General features: G+C 33.4%; 1 protein-coding gene across 1 annotated transcript; it reads right to left on the bottom strand.

The window, feature by feature from the left end:
* Nucleotides 1-4,269: 4,269 nt before the first annotated feature.
* LOC128231675 (xylosyl- and glucuronyltransferase LARGE2s-like) lies at nt 4,270-18,213 on the bottom strand. The gene is made up of 18 exons (XM_052944734.1): nt 18,082-18,213; nt 17,283-17,466; nt 17,037-17,148; nt 16,761-16,890; nt 15,896-16,067; nt 14,736-14,866; nt 14,208-14,288; nt 13,979-14,056; nt 12,922-13,053; nt 12,187-12,312; nt 11,168-11,329; nt 10,559-10,711; nt 9,731-9,886; nt 9,137-9,292; nt 7,777-7,883; nt 6,246-6,443; nt 5,283-5,381; nt 4,270-4,671 (listed from the first exon to the last, which is right to left on the bottom strand). The coding sequence occupies exons 2-18, from the start codon at nt 17,413-17,415 to the stop codon at nt 4,584-4,586; spliced, it is 2,214 nt and encodes a 737-aa protein (XP_052800694.1). The 5' UTR covers nt 17,416-17,466; nt 18,082-18,213; the 3' UTR covers nt 4,270-4,583.
* Between the last annotated feature and the right edge of the window lie 141 nt (nt 18,214-18,354).

Below are 18,354 nucleotides of genomic sequence, written 5' to 3'. Positions count from 1 at the left end.
TTTTTGTATGTATTATGCCCCACATTTTTGCTACATAAATTAAATATAAATTTATGTAAAAATGATAATTGTAAATTACACATATTTATTTTATTTGGATAATATGTATATTTTGTTAAATAACTCAGAATTACTTATTTAGATATAGTTTAAGAATAACTATTATGACTAAAACTCCTTTTCGAACTTTGCATGTCTATACATCATGTAAACATATTAATGCCTGCAGCCTGTATAATATTTTTGGCAGTTAATAAATATCTTTTTAGATTCTTAACTTGTTTTTAAGTTTAATAATTTGGCCACCTTAGGCTAAGTGGTTTCCTTTAATTACCTTAATTGATGTCAACCTATCATATATTTTTCTTCAAAACAGTAGCACAATCCCTCAGGATACTCAGCTTCAATTTTAGAATTTTTGTACTGACAAGTTAATGATTTAATGATGCTTATCAAATCTGAGATCTGTATCATATTGTTAAAAACTTAGTATTTAAGATGAAGCCTGTGTCCTGAAAATCATAAAGGACTTGATTTTCAAATAAACTTCATCTTCATTATTCAGGTATGTTGTCATTATTTTTATATGTTACTTTTTTGTGTTTAACTCAATTTATTTTATCAAAGTACTTTTAAATATAATAGTTTTAATATTTTGTGAATTTATTGTTAAAACATTTAGAAGTTATATTCATATAATAACAAGTTTGAATTATGTGGAAATTATGTTATTCAATTATTTGTCTTAAAATATGAACTCACTGAGAAATGTACAGATGTTATTTCTGTTTGCAAGTATTTATAAAGTTCATTTTATTAAAGTTATTAAACAAACAATTATCAAATTAAACTAATTGTAATATGAAATGTTGTCAACCAGTTAACCTTTCACATGCATTTTTAAAAGCGAGTTGTATGCTAATTTCCCCAAATTAGTTTAAGTATTTGTAACATCTATTTGTACTTTGTGTTTATTGATATATATATATATGTGTGTGTTTGCTTTCGTAATAAATAAAGGACTTGATTTTCAAATAAACTTCATCTTCATTATTCAGCTCAGTCAGTGAAGCTCCCATTTTCGGGAACAATCTCCTCAACGAATCGACAACTCCCGCGACCTCCTATTTGACATACTCTCGACAGCCGCACTAAGCTCGTCACGACCGGCATAAAAGATTTGGTGGGGAAACCGGCGACTAATGACAACGCCAGCAAATCGACAGTATTACCTGCGCAGTACAGTCAGTGAGCAACAGCCACCAGACGCTGCGACAGGAACTGCCTACGAGGATTCACTTAACCTAAGTGATATTAGTGACTCGGCCGTCGAAGAGACTCTTGTCTTTGAGGTTATTAGGGAAGAGGAAACCGAAATGGGAGCAATCACATTGCCAAAGTTTTCTGGAAACCCAAGGAACAGGGCAGAAGACTGGCAAGTGTGGTGCACTGAATGGGCTGAAGAGAAGATGAAGTACGAGCATGAATTTCTTCAAATGTATCATAAGAATGGAAAGCTCAGAAGAAAAACAATGGTGCATTAAGATTTCAATATACCGTGATGTTCTGTAAGTTTTCAAATGACTAGGTACCCCTTTATTTTTTATGGCCACTTTTCTGTCTTATCTTTTTCTATCTTAACTCAGTAATGATTCTGATTTGACAAACCTATTGCTATATATAGGTGCTTTTGACAAGCTTGTTGAAATAAATAAGTGCTCTACATCTCTCTTCTTTCTCAGAATCGTTGCTGGTGTTTTCAAACCCTTTCTAACTTTCAGGAATACCAGGTGTTGTATGAATCTTACCAGTTCTCATGTTGACATTATTGTTTTTCTTGTGCTATTGTTATTTCTTCACTTCAGTAATTATATATTAATAGGTATTTAGATTCCAACATATTTCAAAACTGTGTTTAGAAATCAAATGCAGACATCAATATGTCCTCATTGTTGAGGTCACACTACAATATACCGTTTTCTTCAACTTTTATGATGCCTATAACAAATGTATAAAAGAAAGTTGGACATTTTCATGACATGATATAATACCAAAAGGACAACATGCCATAGTCATCGAAATATACATAACTTTGTATTATTTTATTTGTCTACATATATGTCACTGCATACTTGTTTAAGGTAATTTGATTTGTTTTTGCGTTACTATGTTTATGTTTAATATTATAACCTAAATATTCAACCCTTTTCAAACTTTGGGGACCAAAGTCTCCGTAGTAGGGGGGAATATTATGCCCCACATTTTTGCTACATAAATTAAATATAAATTTATGTAAAAATGATAATTGTAAATTACACATATTTATTTTATTTGGATAATATGTATATTTTGTTAAATAACTCAGAATTACTTATTTAGATATAGTTTAAGAATAACTATTATGACTAAAACTCCTTTTCGAACTTTGCATGTCTATACATCATGTAAACATATTAATGCCTGCAGCCTGTATAATATTTTTGGCAGTTAATAAATATTTTTTAGATTCTTAACTTGTTTTAAGTTTAATAATTTGGCCACCTTAGGCTAAGTGGTTTCCTTTAATTACCTTAATTGATGTCAACCTATCATATATTTTTCTTCAAAACAGTAGCACAATCCCTCAGGATACTCAGCTTCAATTTTAGAATTTTTGTACTGACAAGTTAATGATTTAATGATGCTTATCAAATCTGAGATCTGTATCATATTGTTAAAAACTTAGTATTTAAGATGAAGCCTGTGTCCTGAAAATCATAAAGGACTTGATTTTCAAATAAACTTCATCTTCATTATTCAGGTATGTTGTCATTATTTTTATATGTTACTTTTTTGTGTTTAACTCAATTTATTTTATCAAAGTACTTTTAAATATAATAGTTTTAATATTTTGTGAATTTATTGTTAAAACATTTAGAAGTTATATTCATATAATAACAAGTTTGAATTATGTGGAAGTTATGTTATTCAATTATTTGTCTTAAAATATGAACTCACTGAGAAATGTACAGATGTTATTTCTGTTTGCAAGTATTTATAAAGTTCATTTTATTAAAGTTATTAAACAAACAATTATCAAATTAAACTAATTGTAATATGAAATGTTGTCAACCAGTTAACCTTTCACATGCATTTTTAAAAGCGAGTTGTATGCTAATTTCCCCAAATTAGTTTAAGTATTTGTAAAATCTATTTGTACTTTGTGTTTATTGATATATATATATATATATGTGTGTGTTTGCTTTCGTAATAAATAAAGGACTTGATTTTCAAATAAACTTCATCTTCATTATTCAGCTCAGTCAGTGAAGCTCCCATTTTCGGGAACAATCTCCTCAACGAATCGACAACTCCCGCGACCTCCTATTTGACATACTCTCGACAGCCGCACTAAGCTCGTCACGACCGGCATAAAAGATTTATGTATGTGTGTATGTACATTGTATTTCTTTAGACCTTTTTGTCTATGATAACCCGTGAAAGTGCAAGCACTTATTTCCAACAGGGTCCTTTGTTTATGCTGAAGGGACAGCAGGCGGGGAGACAGTGGTGGGACACAAGCAAGTCTGGGTGCGATACCATAGCTCTTTTTCAAGAGGCCCCTTGGTTCTTTTACATGCTCGGTGTAAAGCACCGATACACTGGGTATAACTTTCCTGGGTTAAATCAGTACTGAGTACACAACTTTTCCAAGCATTACCATTTAAAAGCCGAGCGCCAGGCAAAGGAGCTACTTGTACCAACTTTTAACGTCTTTCAGTATGACGCGGCCAGGGATCGTACCCACAACCTCCCGCTCTGTAGGCGGAAGCCTTCACCACTACGTCATGAAGAAGGTGTGATGCCGAAATACTGACTATATTAATTTTTAAAAATAAGACCCTTATTTTTGCTTTCTTTTTGGTGTGTCGACATATATGTTAACAAATCTTGTGACCAGGTGGTTTTACAGTTTTAACCGTACAGACTTTTTAGTTGATGTAAGTGATTGGCATGATAATAAGCTCATAGTGAGACTTTTATAGACTCCACGCGAGCATATATATAGTAGTGAATGTGCGGTTAGTCTCGGCTTAAATTTTTCCCACAATCATATTTCAATCAAACTTCACAAAATTGTAGAGCAGCATGGAACAGAGCATCACACATGGCATTCATATCAAGTCATATTCACACTTGGTGGTCAATGGAGCTTGATAGGAATTGAAGCTTTGCTAGAGGGTCACTTCTGCCATTTCTCAGAGAAATTTTGAAGTTTTCAAACAACAATAAAACTTCAGTAAATTTATTAATAATTGTACTACAAAAGTAACAAAAATACAACAGCTACAATAAGTAACAAATACTGCGAATGTTAGGGTCTTTGTACTCGTGTGCGCATTGTGTTCGGCAACATGTGTACCAAGTTTCATTTAAGATTTAATGAAGTTTTTACTTTCAATTTTTACTATCAATGCCAACAACGACACCAGTGCTATGTTACAACACCAACTAAAACTATTGTAAATATAAAATAACTTGACATTTAATTGGTCAATAATGAATATGAACACAATTAAAGTGGTTGATACATAATATAATGGTCAGTCTACAGACAAGTATTTTAATGCTTTTATTCCGTATTTCTGAGACAGATCCCTCTGGTATTCGGCTTTCAACGTCTTAAGGCACCTAAAAAAGACGAGGAAGAATGTGTATAAAACTAGGAATGTGGTTTTTAAAGAACTGCCTTGGAAAACTGATGCCTCCCACTAAAAGGCAGCTTAGTTGTAGAGAGATACTGTTGAATCTGAGGGGAAAATTGTTTCAAAATTATTTGAAAAGACACATTTATGAAAAAAGGAAAATTTTATCATAATAGTGTTAAGGAGTTGATATTTTTAGGCTTGTAGTTTCTTATGTAGTTTGTATAACCAAGGTAACATTAATATTTTTTATGAAAGTTGTATCATATGAGCAATGTTGCAAATGTATGTGTCCAAGAGTTATAAATCTTGCAAAATTAATAAAAAAAAACACTCAATTTTGAGAAAAGACAAGAGCTCTTCTCATGATTTCAGTCAAATAGGTGCATATCATACTAATGATTATGGGCCTTGCTTGATATGACATATTGTCCCTGATAGCATGCATGCCTCAGTTTCATGTGAATATCTTCGAACATTTTCTGATTAACAGCGAATTTCCAGGTTTTTTCATAATGATGACATTAAAACTACTTACGACAGCAAAATGGCTGTAAAAACTTGTCAAGGGTGACAAATTTGAAAATTTTCACTCACCTTCTATATAAAGAACTGGACCTAAATTTGGCGATATCAAAGCTTGGAGCGTGGGGCATGTGGATCATGAAAGCATTTGGTAGAACTACAAACTCATAACTGAAATATTAGAGAAAAAAGTTTCTACTTTTGTTAAGAAACACAAAAATAAATGGTTACACAAACATAAATGGTTTGATGTGACACAGAGTAAGAACCTACAAACAATCTTTTATAGTGGTCTACATTATATTGTGTAAACTCTTCACAAACTGGGCCAGCCACTGTTCATATCAGCGTCTTCACCTGATAACAATCAGGTGTACTGGAAAACTGAGAAACTGCCTTCTCATTGGACAAAATATAATGTTGACCATTTTCAGAGGTCTACATCATCTAATTACTGTACAAATAACAGCCAAAAACTGCTTAAACAAAGATTTTAAAATATTTGTGTTTACTACTACTGCTGCTGCTGCTGCTGCTGCTACTGCTGCTACTACTACTACTACGTTTGTAGTTATCAATACAAGCATGTCATTTCTGTCGGCTATCAACATAAGGCTCAATGTCTAACAGACACTCAACGTTGACCCTATTGAGAGGCACAAGGCTCACGGCCTAACTTAAATCAATATTTTTTTTAATATAATGTATATCATACATGTACATGGGAATTAATTCCAGTTTTATACATTCAACCTACTATTTGTATGTAATGCAAAATGTAATGAAAAAATAATATTTTCTATATTAAATCTCTCCTGTTTAAAGACCCCCGCCTAAAAAATTTAAAGACCCCCGCCTAAAAAATTTAACAAGACAAAAATTGGCCTCCGAGATGATTAAATGGTGCTGAAAATTCAATGTCCAACATTAATTTTTCAAATCAAATCTGCTTTTTTGCCCCATTTGATTTAAACATCCAGATAAAAATTTATAGAATTATTCTGATTTAATAAAATTAAGTCAAGCAAAACATACTCTTCCACATCCAGCTGCATTATATGTGCGACTTTGTTCCAGCCAAAGCCCACAAACCGCTGGTCAAATTGTGGTATATCTTTGTGTACAGCTATGTACGGCTCGAAATCCAGCTCCCATTTCGCAGTATAGGGGCTGGTGGCATTCCTCCAGCGGTCATAGTTGGTCGCAGCGTGACCCTTGGCCCATACATGGTACCTAGTAAAATATGAAAACCAGAGTTATGGGTCTTCCTACAGATATATAAGTATTGCCACTTGTTTCATGTACTATGTTTGGTGTGCAAATAATGAGCTCTTCGATTTACAGTCGAAACTCGTTATGTCGACTTTGTCAGGACTTATGGAAAAAAGTCGAGATAACGAACATTTGAAATATCCAAATTACAAAAAAGTATCACCAATCCGAACACATATGCGTTTGATATATATCCGACATCCGACTTCTGCAATTGAACAGTCTTGTTATGGTCATGGAAACAGCAAACGCATTATTTAAAAATAAAGTGATAAAAAATAAATTATATGTGCCAAATTTATTTAATTCGCGTTTAAGGATTACACAAATCAGATATAAAACCAGAATCACATACACTTTTATATTGTTACAAAACAGTAAAGCACATCTGTCAACAACTTAAAATATTACATTCGTTACGACTGTTTTGTACATGCAGTGTAGAGAAATTACTTTGTCACGTAACTTTCAATGTCGAATTTACCGATGATGTCATCGTTGACCTAAATTGTTTCAATGTATAGCTTAAGCAATAAAAGACTCTTTAATCAAAAACGTAAACAAACAACTTTAATTATTCACACTTGCCAATTTAACCTCCAATCATGACAGTTTGTTATTTTGACATGCAAGGTAATTTAGCGACTTGCCGCAAACCTTCATGACAATTTTCGCACCTACAACTTGATCTACTGTTCGACATAAGAACCAAGGAAAATGTGTGAAATTCGAACACTGGGACTGAAATAGGAGGTCGACGTAGTGAAAAAAATCGAGATAGAAAAATCGACACAAGCAGATTTAATAATATAAAATAAGGAATAAATTCGGGACCGGAGAAAAAAGTTGACATAACCGGAAAGTCGAGATATCCGACGTCGACATACCGAGTTTCGACTGTACATGTATTGTCAAAGTTAAAGGTTTTGTAGGTTGATGTCATCAACACACAGACTGACAATACACAGACTTTCTTCATGGAAAACTAAAAGTAAAATAAACTAAATAAGTCCGGATTTTTTACTTCATTTTCTTGCTTAAATGTTTCTGATAAACTACATTTCATCAAATATCTTCAGAGGCATAACAAAATTATAGTTCCAGACATTAATTAACACCAGATAAATTGATGGTTAAGTTTCATAAATAATCAATTGATCATATCTTAAATCCAAAATTTCACCAAATTGTATGAAGAAGTTTACATCAAAATCACTTTGTGAAAACTTAACTTCACCGTAATGGTCAAACCAAATCTTCAGTACAGAAAAAATACCCAATAAATGATGCCCACCTGAATGTGTACAATTCCCCGGTAGCAAGCTGTGCAAGAAGTTGCTCTTTGGTCTCTGGAAAGGTAAACCTGTACCTCTGGGTCTCAAATGCCGGGATCACAAGAGCCTGTAATAAAGGGAAATGAGTTCAATAAATTTCTTGCTTAAATGTTTTTTTATTAAACTACATGTTAATGAAATTTATTATATGCTTTCCAGTGGTTTATAGAAATTGATCAGTGAAATAAAATTTATATTTCACTGTTTAAAACAGTGCAAATATCAATTTGATCATTTTTCAAAATTAAAAAAACGGATTGCAAAGAGCTAGGGCACAATATTAATTACGTCATTTCCGAAATAACGTTACTTTCGCATACAATTTAGTGTGCTTTTCTATAAAACTACAGTAAAACATCCTTTTTAGGCATATAATAAAACAAAAAAGTGTTTGTTTCAGTGTATTTCACCTCATGTACAGCAAAAGTTAATATTTCACTTATGCTACACCACTCATGAAATATAACTTCTGGTGCTCACTCAGTATATTGTGATCTTACACTGAAACAAACAATTATCCTCTATACTTTCAGAGGAATAACAGACTAGTTATCTGTCTAGCACCTGTAATGATGTAAAATGAGTTCAATGAATTTTCCTGCTTAAATGTTTCAATTCAACTACCTGTTAATAAATTATCTTTAGAAACATAACAGAATAGACGTCTGTCTAGAGCCTGTAACGAAGGAAAATGTAAATTATTACTGTCATGTTTGTTGAGTAGAATTACTAGTAATCATAGTATGAATTATTTTTATTTCTTAGTTCACCAAGGTTGAAACTACACCAAGGCTATCCTAATACCTCTAAGTTTTATCTTAAAGCAGCACTCTCACAGATCTACAGTTTTGAATTTTTGAATTTTCTTTTAAATTTTGTCTCAGAATCATGATGATTTTGATTTTAAGCATCAATACTTTCAATTTAGACATACTAGATAACTCACAATAGAACAGATAACAATTGTTTGGAAAACAGCTGAAAAACTATTTTTTCTTAAAGCATTACCGGTAGTAACGCCTTCAGCCATAAAACATCAAATTTTAAACACAGCTATGAAAAACAAAAATCTGATGTTATTGTCAGCAGTTCTATATCCCAGGTTTCCAAATACTTATGCAACAATTGGCTGATCCAAGAAAAAAAAAGTTCTGAAAATAGTCAATCTGTGAGAGTGCAGCTTTAAAAAATAATCAAACAAAAAATTATTTAAGATCATTGTTTTCCAAAGAGTATTCAGAACATGAAAAAGGTATGAGATGAAACTTTTTCATCCCCATTTAATTATATTAATATTAATATAAAACACCAAGGCCCTACCTTTCTTTCTTTCCCCATGTTGGCCATACTGACGGCAATCTTCAGGTATTCGTACAGTCCATACATCGGCAGAAAGTCTATATCAGACAGGAACATGAACTCCGTCTGGACCTGCTGCATGGCGACATTACGGAGATAGTTCACTGGGTAGTATTGCTATTAAAGAGAACGAAATATTTTAAATCACTTGAATTCATTCATACAATAAAACACTAAAAAAACTAAGGTAGTTACGGTATACTGTCAAGAAAACCTTGTGCAGCATTGAATATTTAATTTTTGCTGGTCAATAATAGTTTATAGTAATTTATATGATTATTATTATATATATTCATACGTCTATTTTAACAATTCTAATGCAGCTTAATCATAACATTTATGTTATGTGTTATGTTATGTTAATCCATGCATATATGTTTTACGATTAAATATGGCACATAATGATAACCACTAAAAGACTGATAAATATCCAAATTGAATTTTCATACTTCTTTTTTTGAAAGGTTAATAATCTAGGAATGATTTGACAAAAAATGAACTATAGCTGTAGATGTATTCCATCAGATCATAATATTTCAATGAACAAGCCCATACCCCATCCTTGAAGACAACGTGGTATCCGATGTTTTTCCTGTTCATGAGAGTCTCGGAGCCCTGGGCATAGCGCAGGAACTGCTGGGCCTCAGCGTCTGACATGTACAATGCCAGGCTGATGGGACCCTCCCAGTGCTTACATATAGTCTCCAGCATCTGGATAGAACAAAACAATTGTCTCAGTCTTGGCATGTACCTTATTCCAGACCCTTTTTTTGTTGTTTTTTTTTCCTAATTTTATTACTTCTTAAGTTTGGAGGCAACAAGCCTGAAATAATTTCAGTGAACCATATTATTTTCTATTCTCATTATATTGTTTTCTGAAGTAAGAAAAGAATGTTCTGAGATTATGCTTAGCTTATATTAACCTCAGATGTTGCAAAATCAATATTTTTAATATAGCAGAGTGCCTCATTAATTGGATGTTTTTAATGAATATATAAAAAGTCATATCTACCAAACAACAAAATGACATTTATTGTAAACAAACATCTAAAAATGTCTAGCTTGAAAACACATGTCAACAATTTATTAACATACAATTGCTCACCATATATTTACATGTTCGAATGTGACTACTATTGGGTTAAATAACACATAACATTCAAATGTCTTTCCCTAAAAATAAATATATTTTCTAGATTTGTTACGATTTTTTTAGTTTTAATGATGACTTTTGTTTCATATATACTGATACAATTATATGAGTTTTTGTTGTGTAATACTCTTCTATCAGGAGACCACGAATTGAGACACTGTCCATAATTAGGTACTGGCTAAGTAAATAAAACCACAAGAATGCAATGATTTTCAATGAAATGATTCTACCTGAAGCCTATCCATACTGAGTTGAGCAACTAAGGTTACATCCCACTGAGTTGGTGTGTAGGAGTAGTCGATGTAATACAGATGAGTACGGTGGACTATAACCCTCTCACGACGGAAGTCATAACACTCATCATCCTCATTAATGGCACTGATCTGTAAACAAACATGCAACTTAATAATGAAAATTACCATGATGTAAGCATTCTTGATTTGCCTAACATTCAATAATATTGAGGAGAAACAGTAATTAATCGAGAGGTGTTGTAAAAACAAAACTGTATATCTTTTTTTATGGTAAGTGAATACATTCTATAAATTCATTCAGTAGGTTTGCAAAGGCTAAATAAAGTACAATTCCGATGGCACTTAGGCTTAGACAGTGAGATGTTCTTGGTTGTATTTCCAGACGCAAAGTAACACTTGTTACTTTTCATGCGTGTACTGTCACAATGAACAGTTGTACAAGTTTCATGTAAGTATCTTTTAAAACAACAAATTTTTTAACTATGGCCTTCATAAAAAGATTTTTAAGCAAATGATGAAATAATGTCTATTATCTACCATGAATTTTGTGCTTTGATTCAACAATCAAAAGAGATAATAAAATACCTGTTGTTGGACAGTGTTTCCAGAACTGTTTGATCCACAGCCGAGCAGTTCTCGACGTAGCAGATTGCCATCATATTCCAGGAATGTCAGGTACAGGTTCCGGAAAAACTCTATATGCTTATTCTTCACCTTCAACTTCTTTGGGGAATTCCAGTGGATTATCTAGAATGATGATAAAAATGGTAAAAGGGTTTTACATGGCATTTTATATTATTGTATATTATATCATTTAGCACTTCACCTAAACACAGCTTTAAAACTGAAGAATAACCAAAGTAACTTGAGATTGTTAGCAACATTTGAAATTGCTCAATATTACCACTTTTCTTAAATAAACAAACTCCCAGCCTGGGCGCATGTGACTTTGGTTTGTGGTCACCAAGCAGGATAAGTGGGTTTTCTGCAGGTACTCCGGTTTCCACCACAACACAAGACCACACTCTTGTGTAAAATCGTGTCAACAAGAGTGTTTAATATAATGTTGTAATAACTTGTTTCATAATATATGAAGTATATTTAATAGTGGAATCAAAGCCAATGGCTCTTTTTTATTGTCCCTCAAAGAGAACATCAGTATTGGTTTCTACTCAGGAAAAAAGGTTCTACAAATTACAAGCTGTTATCAAAATTAAACTAAAGGAAATAAGTATCAACTAGAAGTGCTCAAATCATGAAAATACTCACGACAATCTAGCTATGGCACTGCTTTAATTGCTGAACACTTTTTTGTCTGAATTCCATTTTAACTTTATTTATTTTACAGCGATTGTGCAGAAATTAATGACGAGTTATGTTAAGTCCCTCTTGTTGGCACGATGTTGCACAGGAGTAGTCTTGTGTTGTGGATGAAACTGGAGTACCCCCCAAAACACAATTGTCTGGATTGGTCACCACAAATCAAGCTTACATTGGCCTTAGACATAAATTGAACCCAGGTCACCTTGGTGAGTGCGCTAACAACTGTGCTAAACAGACAACCTAGTTGAACTGCTAAGTAACAATGATACAATTAGGCTCACCTTAAGGTCCGAGACCTCGGAATAGCAATGTTCACTGCGAGTGTTGTCACTAAGCTGGACGTTCCACTGACAGGGTAACGTCTTCACCAAGTTTGGGTACTGTTTTAGCACCGAGTTGATAATGTCCTGAAAAACGATGCAGTTCAGAATAATTTATAAAAGCATTGTGATTTAGTAAGTCAAAAGTTAGATCAATTTTCTTCAGACATATGTAAATATCTACAAAAAAAGTTCTAAAACTTGGCAAAAATTTTGAATATACATACAATGCACATACAGAAAAAATGAATTGTGCGTTACTGAGTATCAAACCATATCAGAATAATACAATATACAAGTATATGCAGTGTACAATAGGAAACAATACATTTACAAAATCTGATGATTAAAAACATCTTAAGACTTTCATATTCCAATCAAGACATGAGAATAGATGTAGTCATAAACAACTCTATGTCCCTAACAATTATAGAATACACAATGTTTCAGTTTCAGGTCTGACAGAGAGCGCAATATGATACATGACCATGCATTTTTCTCTCGTCCTGCTGTCACCACATCATGTTTAAACATGCAAGATAACCCTTCAATTGCCACATAAGCCTTAAATAAATGACATAACCTGGACAGCAAGCGCAGCATGGTATGTAAACAAGAAGTCCTTTTTAGCAGCCTGGGACCACATCATACATTGACATGTCAGAATACCCTTTTAAACCCTTAATAAAATATTACCTGGTCAGCAAGCGCAGTATGGTACATGACTAGGAGTTCCTTCTCTGCGACCTGCCTCCAAGTAGACATCCAGCCAATGGCACGTAGGATGTCGAGATTCATCAACATTACACCTGTGTTGAAACCACGACCCTGAAACACATTTGTTTATAAATTGTTGAAAAATGTTTACCGAAATAACTGTCAGATATGAAGCTAAAAAGGATAACGACCTCTTCAATATTTATCAACTTTGTTCAACCTAAAAATTATAGAGATATCCATGTGCATATGTTTGTCCAGGGTTATCATGGGACAAAGAAATCTCATTGGGTTAATATTGATGAATATTAATATCAGTGTGGTCCAGTATCATGTCAATTACAGCTCAAGTCCATAATCATACACATTCAGGACAGGAGTGGATTTACCATAATTGTTGGTTAATGTTGTTAAAAATTTTTTTAATGAAATTGAATTGGCTTTGAATATTTTAGGAGTATTGGGAAATCTGCATTTTATTAATTTTAATGAAATTTGTAATTGGGAATAGATCAGATAATCAGATGTATGGGATGCATAGAAAATGCAAGGCTACAACCATTAATTTAGGCTTGTATTGGGACCTTAAAAATGACCTGGCAATGTTGCGATTTTTGTTCTGCAAGTTGACTTGATCAAGGTTCATCAATATTTTTCAAGGGAGTAAATAATATGAGGCTGACAAAAAATTACAGCTCAAACCCTTGACCTTGTACTGTGACCTTGACCCAATTTGTTAACATGAGTTCTGCAGGCGATAATGATGAGAGTAGAACAAGTCTCTAATTTTCATCAAGATCCTTCAAAAGTGTAAGGGATATGAAGCAGACATGAAATTACAGCTCAAACCCTTGACCTTGTACTGTGACCTTGACCTGATAGGTTTCCAACATTTGCTCTGCAAGCCAACATTTTATCAGTATGACAAAAGTTCATTAAAACCTTCAAGGGTGAAGATGATATGAAGAGGACATGATAATGTTATGGATGAAAGAATGGACCACAAAGGAGAGCTAATTTCAGCGTATAAACTCACTAAAGCTGGCCAAGGTTGGTGATTTTTCCAGATTTTTCCAAGATACCAATCACTCTGGTTTTCTACAAGTCCCAGGGCCTGAAAAAAATTAGGAGCAAGTTAACTTATGGACTTGTTTTTTTTTTTAATAATTAAATATAAGCCCAAGCATGTCAATTAAAAAAATAAAATACAAAACATGAATTAAATACACATATAATTCTTTGATAAAGCAAAATCAAATGATCACCTCTCTGGTAAGAGCAGCAAACAGTTTCCAGAGCTCCGCAATGTCGGAAGCAAATGTGATGTCTGTGTCCAGCACTATCACCTAACAAAGATAAGAAACAAAATGGTTAATACATGTATTCTTAAACCAGTCAGCTGGGTTAAGTGGATAGGGGGGTGACCATTTTAATAACCTATTGATTATATCACCCCAGAATCTAATTCAACAAGAGAACCCCAAGTGGAAGCCAACTATCACCAGTTGTTGTTGTTTTTTTATTCATGAAAGGACATAACTCATGAAATAATAAAGCTAGAGTAATGGTCCTTGCTATGCATGCACGTGCTGTCGCTGGAAACATGTTTACTATATTTCATCTGACTATCTTTATCTACCCTAAGTTTTTGCACCCAACCCTAATTTTCTCATTGCCAGCAGACATCAAATTTTTCTTCCTTTGGGATAATTTTCGGAAGCATTTTGCAGTGTTATTCAAACCAAACAATTACATGTTTTAAAGCCTTAAGCACAATATGCTGTATGATTTACCTTTCTCAAAGACTGGGGTAGTATTTTTGGAAGCACAAGTTTCATGAGACCGTAAATCCCCGAGTAGTGTTTATTTGGAATCCAATTTATATCCTTCTGTACACTTGTCGTTGGGTAGAAGCTGTACTCAACTAAAACAATCAAAGATAAATACTACTATATCACGTGAAAACATCAACTAGCCAATCACACATAAGGAATGAATTCTACTAGGTAGACATACCTAGTAATATTTTTAATGAAACATACAAATAACTGAGAAAAATAAATTAATTGTAAACTATGTGGTTCTTCAGTTAATAAGTCCTAATGCATTGTGCATATCGATACCAAGTTTATGTCAGTTTTCGACAATTTTCTTTTTTTTTCGCTGTTTTATCATACGGAGTACAGTCCCTTTAAATTCAATATTTTCTTTCACTTTTGCTAAACACACGTTCTCTCCACTTCAAAGGTTGTCTGTTTGGGCCATCTACGTATAAAAGCTTGTATAATACATCTATTCATTTTTAAGGTAATTTTCACCCTAACAAGAGCTCCAAAAGCAAACAGCTGTTGTTGTTCAGTCAAAAAAAGCATGACTCAATAGTTATGAAAGCCAGGGTAAAGGGCCTTGCCGTACATGCATGTGTGTATTGTCTCATTCAATATTTCTCCATTTGAATATACTGCATGTTTTTTTTCAGAGTTTTTGCATGACAATGTAGCCAACGACAGCAAAACAAAAGTTATGATAACATTTCTTTTTCAAAAACAGATGATCTTAAATTGCACTCTAATTAGACATATCAAAGTAATAATTTGTGTGTGGCAGCAAACTGTATTAACTACCTGGAATTATTCAAGCAAACCTCAAATGGTACAACAGTTTATAATAATCTTGATCATTATCATAATAATAACATTTAGTGGTCTTTTGCAATAAAGGTATATATTAGTCTAGTTCAGTTGTAAATTGAAGTTATCTAAGTGCCCTAGTTTCATTATTGTGCTACATATTTGTGTGCTTTGAATTTTAGCCAACATTTATAATGACCACAAAGTTGAGATAAAAAAATCCAATGTATTGCCATTTGTGATTTTAAGATAATCAAAGTTACGACTAAAATCCATTATTGAAACAGCCCCCAGAGGAATACTTCAATGAATACAAATCCTACCTTCGTTGAGATTCCAAGTCTTGAACAAATTACGAAGAATGGTCTCAGCAATTGTATCCGAGATGAAATGGAAGTGAAGGAGATTTTTCCTGTAGAATAGGATACTCTTGATGAGGGTCACAATGTCCCTTGTAGCATTGTTGCCAGCGCAAACTATGGAAATGTGAATAACCTGCAGAGAAGGGATATTTCGTAATTTTTATACAGTCAAACCATGTTTGCTCGAATTCCTCATTGGCTCAAACTGTATGTAAAGGAGCGATTTCTTTATACTAAAGGTTAGCTCAATTTCACAAGCCTTCTCGCATGATCCCCGGTCCCTCTTGGGTTGTGCCAACGGGGTTTCAACTGTACTTCAGAATGAAAAAAACAATATCAAAAAATGGCAAAGAAAACAAAACTGAACCCATTAAAACAAAAAAGATATTCTACATAGTATAAAATGTTTGCAAAATATTTAGTAAAACTAACACCTCAATATTTCACAAGAATTTAATTTGATCTCACACAGACATTAAATTGAGGTAACTTTCAATTGCCACATATTTCAAACAATTTCCTAGATGAGTTAAAACATTATTACAGTCATTTTTACCAAATACAAAGAATAAATTTGTTACTGTTTTAATTTTGCATGGCCTCATTTTCCAGATTTTCTGGTCTAGATTTATTCTGCGAAATTGCAATCTGCTGACTCCAATGTTAATCAATCATTGATAAATTAATTAATCATCATGTTATAATTGGCAGCCTAGTCAATTAGCGAAAATTCATTAATTTTCAATCATCAAAAATCGTGATTATCTAATAACCACTCAAATAAAACACTGAACTATAATGTTAGGCATAGTAACCTGGCTCTCACCTCGCATTTGGGCAACTGAGGCTGTTGTTGTATACAGCCAAGCCCTGATGTCCGGTTAGCCTGTTCACTATCGGACCCATTGTTCAGACCCACTGCCATCTGCATGTTCAAGTACTGGGTCCGGGTCTTGCTGTAATATATGACATAAGAGGCAGCTGATTAGAGCTGACAACAAAATACAATTCAAGTCAATATCTATCTTTTATCAGGAACAAATCAGGTTTATTTTTTGTCCTTGATCTGTTGTTTGTCTCAGGTTTGAAAGTTTGAAATAACCTGAGTTTTTTCTGGAGGTAGGCATTCTGTTTCTCCAAATCTCTGATCTTGGTAGCTAGCTTCGCCTCCAGTCTGTCAAGGCTGTCTTCAGAGCTAAACTCACTCACACTGCCTGTGTATAAGAAAGACAACTATGTAGAAAAAAATGAAACTTAGAATAAGACACTGATATTTTTTCAATTTACAACTAAAATTGACTAAGATCTTTATGAAAACAGCCCCAAAGAGACAACATGAAATACAAACCATCAGAATAGAGCGCAAAGTAGACAAGTGTAAGAACTGGAAATGCTCCGACTATCACAAGGAACACCAAGATGTTTTTCTTCAACCGAATCATCTTCAGGATGTTATTATAAATGGTTATGCTGTAAGTCATGTCATGTTGTTGTGTGAATCAACCACCTTCTTAACTTCCTCCTCCTTTTACCTGAAATGGAAATAAAAATTCATGATACATATGCCATGAATAATAATACTAGCAGATACTCCTTCCGTCCAAAGTATTGCAAACTCAACTTTAAAAGTGTGTCCCAATTTTAAAGGAAACGCCAATGTGTGGCCTGTCACATCTGTCAATCTGAGGCTCTGTATCATAATAATTATGCCAATCTACATCATTCTTTCACCAAACTTAGCTCTATTTCTCTCAATCTGGGCCATAAACTTCCGCAAATCTTCGACTATTTTCATTCAATCTGGGCTATTTCGTCTTCCCATGAACCAATCTGGTCCCTTGGCCATATAGTCTTTTAATCTAAGCCAAATTGAGCCGTATAGTCTTACAGTCTGGGCCAATTTTGGCAGTAACATTCGCCAATCAATGTCTTATCATTTGCAAATCAGTGGCTGTATCTGGGATCAACTGATATTGTCCATATACCAACATGATAAGTAAATACTGGCTTTCAACAAAGTACCAGTACCTATGATGTAACACTCTTAAAATTTAAATGCATCAACTTGGATTGAAAAGAATAATTTTCATATTTTGGGGGGTCTATCTACTTTTGATCAAACATTGTTTCATGTAGCTTATATTTACCTTTATGTGTTAACTGTCATCTTCGCAGCAGGTGATATAATTTATGCACTACTGTAAAAAAAACTATGACAAAGAAAAGTCAAATGCAAATGTCAAAATACACATAAGACACGGGGTTGACACCAACTAAACATGGAATATGCTTGTTGTTCATAAACCTAGTTGTATTTAGCCAATCAATTAGGGAAGCCTTTTTTTACAAATATTAGACGTCCATTGATTGGTTAGGATATTACTTTTTGGCCAATCAATGGAATTATAACAAACAGTTTG

The sequence above is a fragment of the Mya arenaria genome, chromosome 4, assembly GCF_026914265.1.
Source record: "Mya arenaria isolate MELC-2E11 chromosome 4, ASM2691426v1".
NCBI classification, from domain to species: Eukaryota; Metazoa; Mollusca; class Bivalvia; order Myida; family Myidae; genus Mya; species Mya arenaria.
The sequence above is the reverse complement of the archived record's forward strand: the minus strand, read 5'-3'. Positions and strand labels throughout refer to the sequence as shown.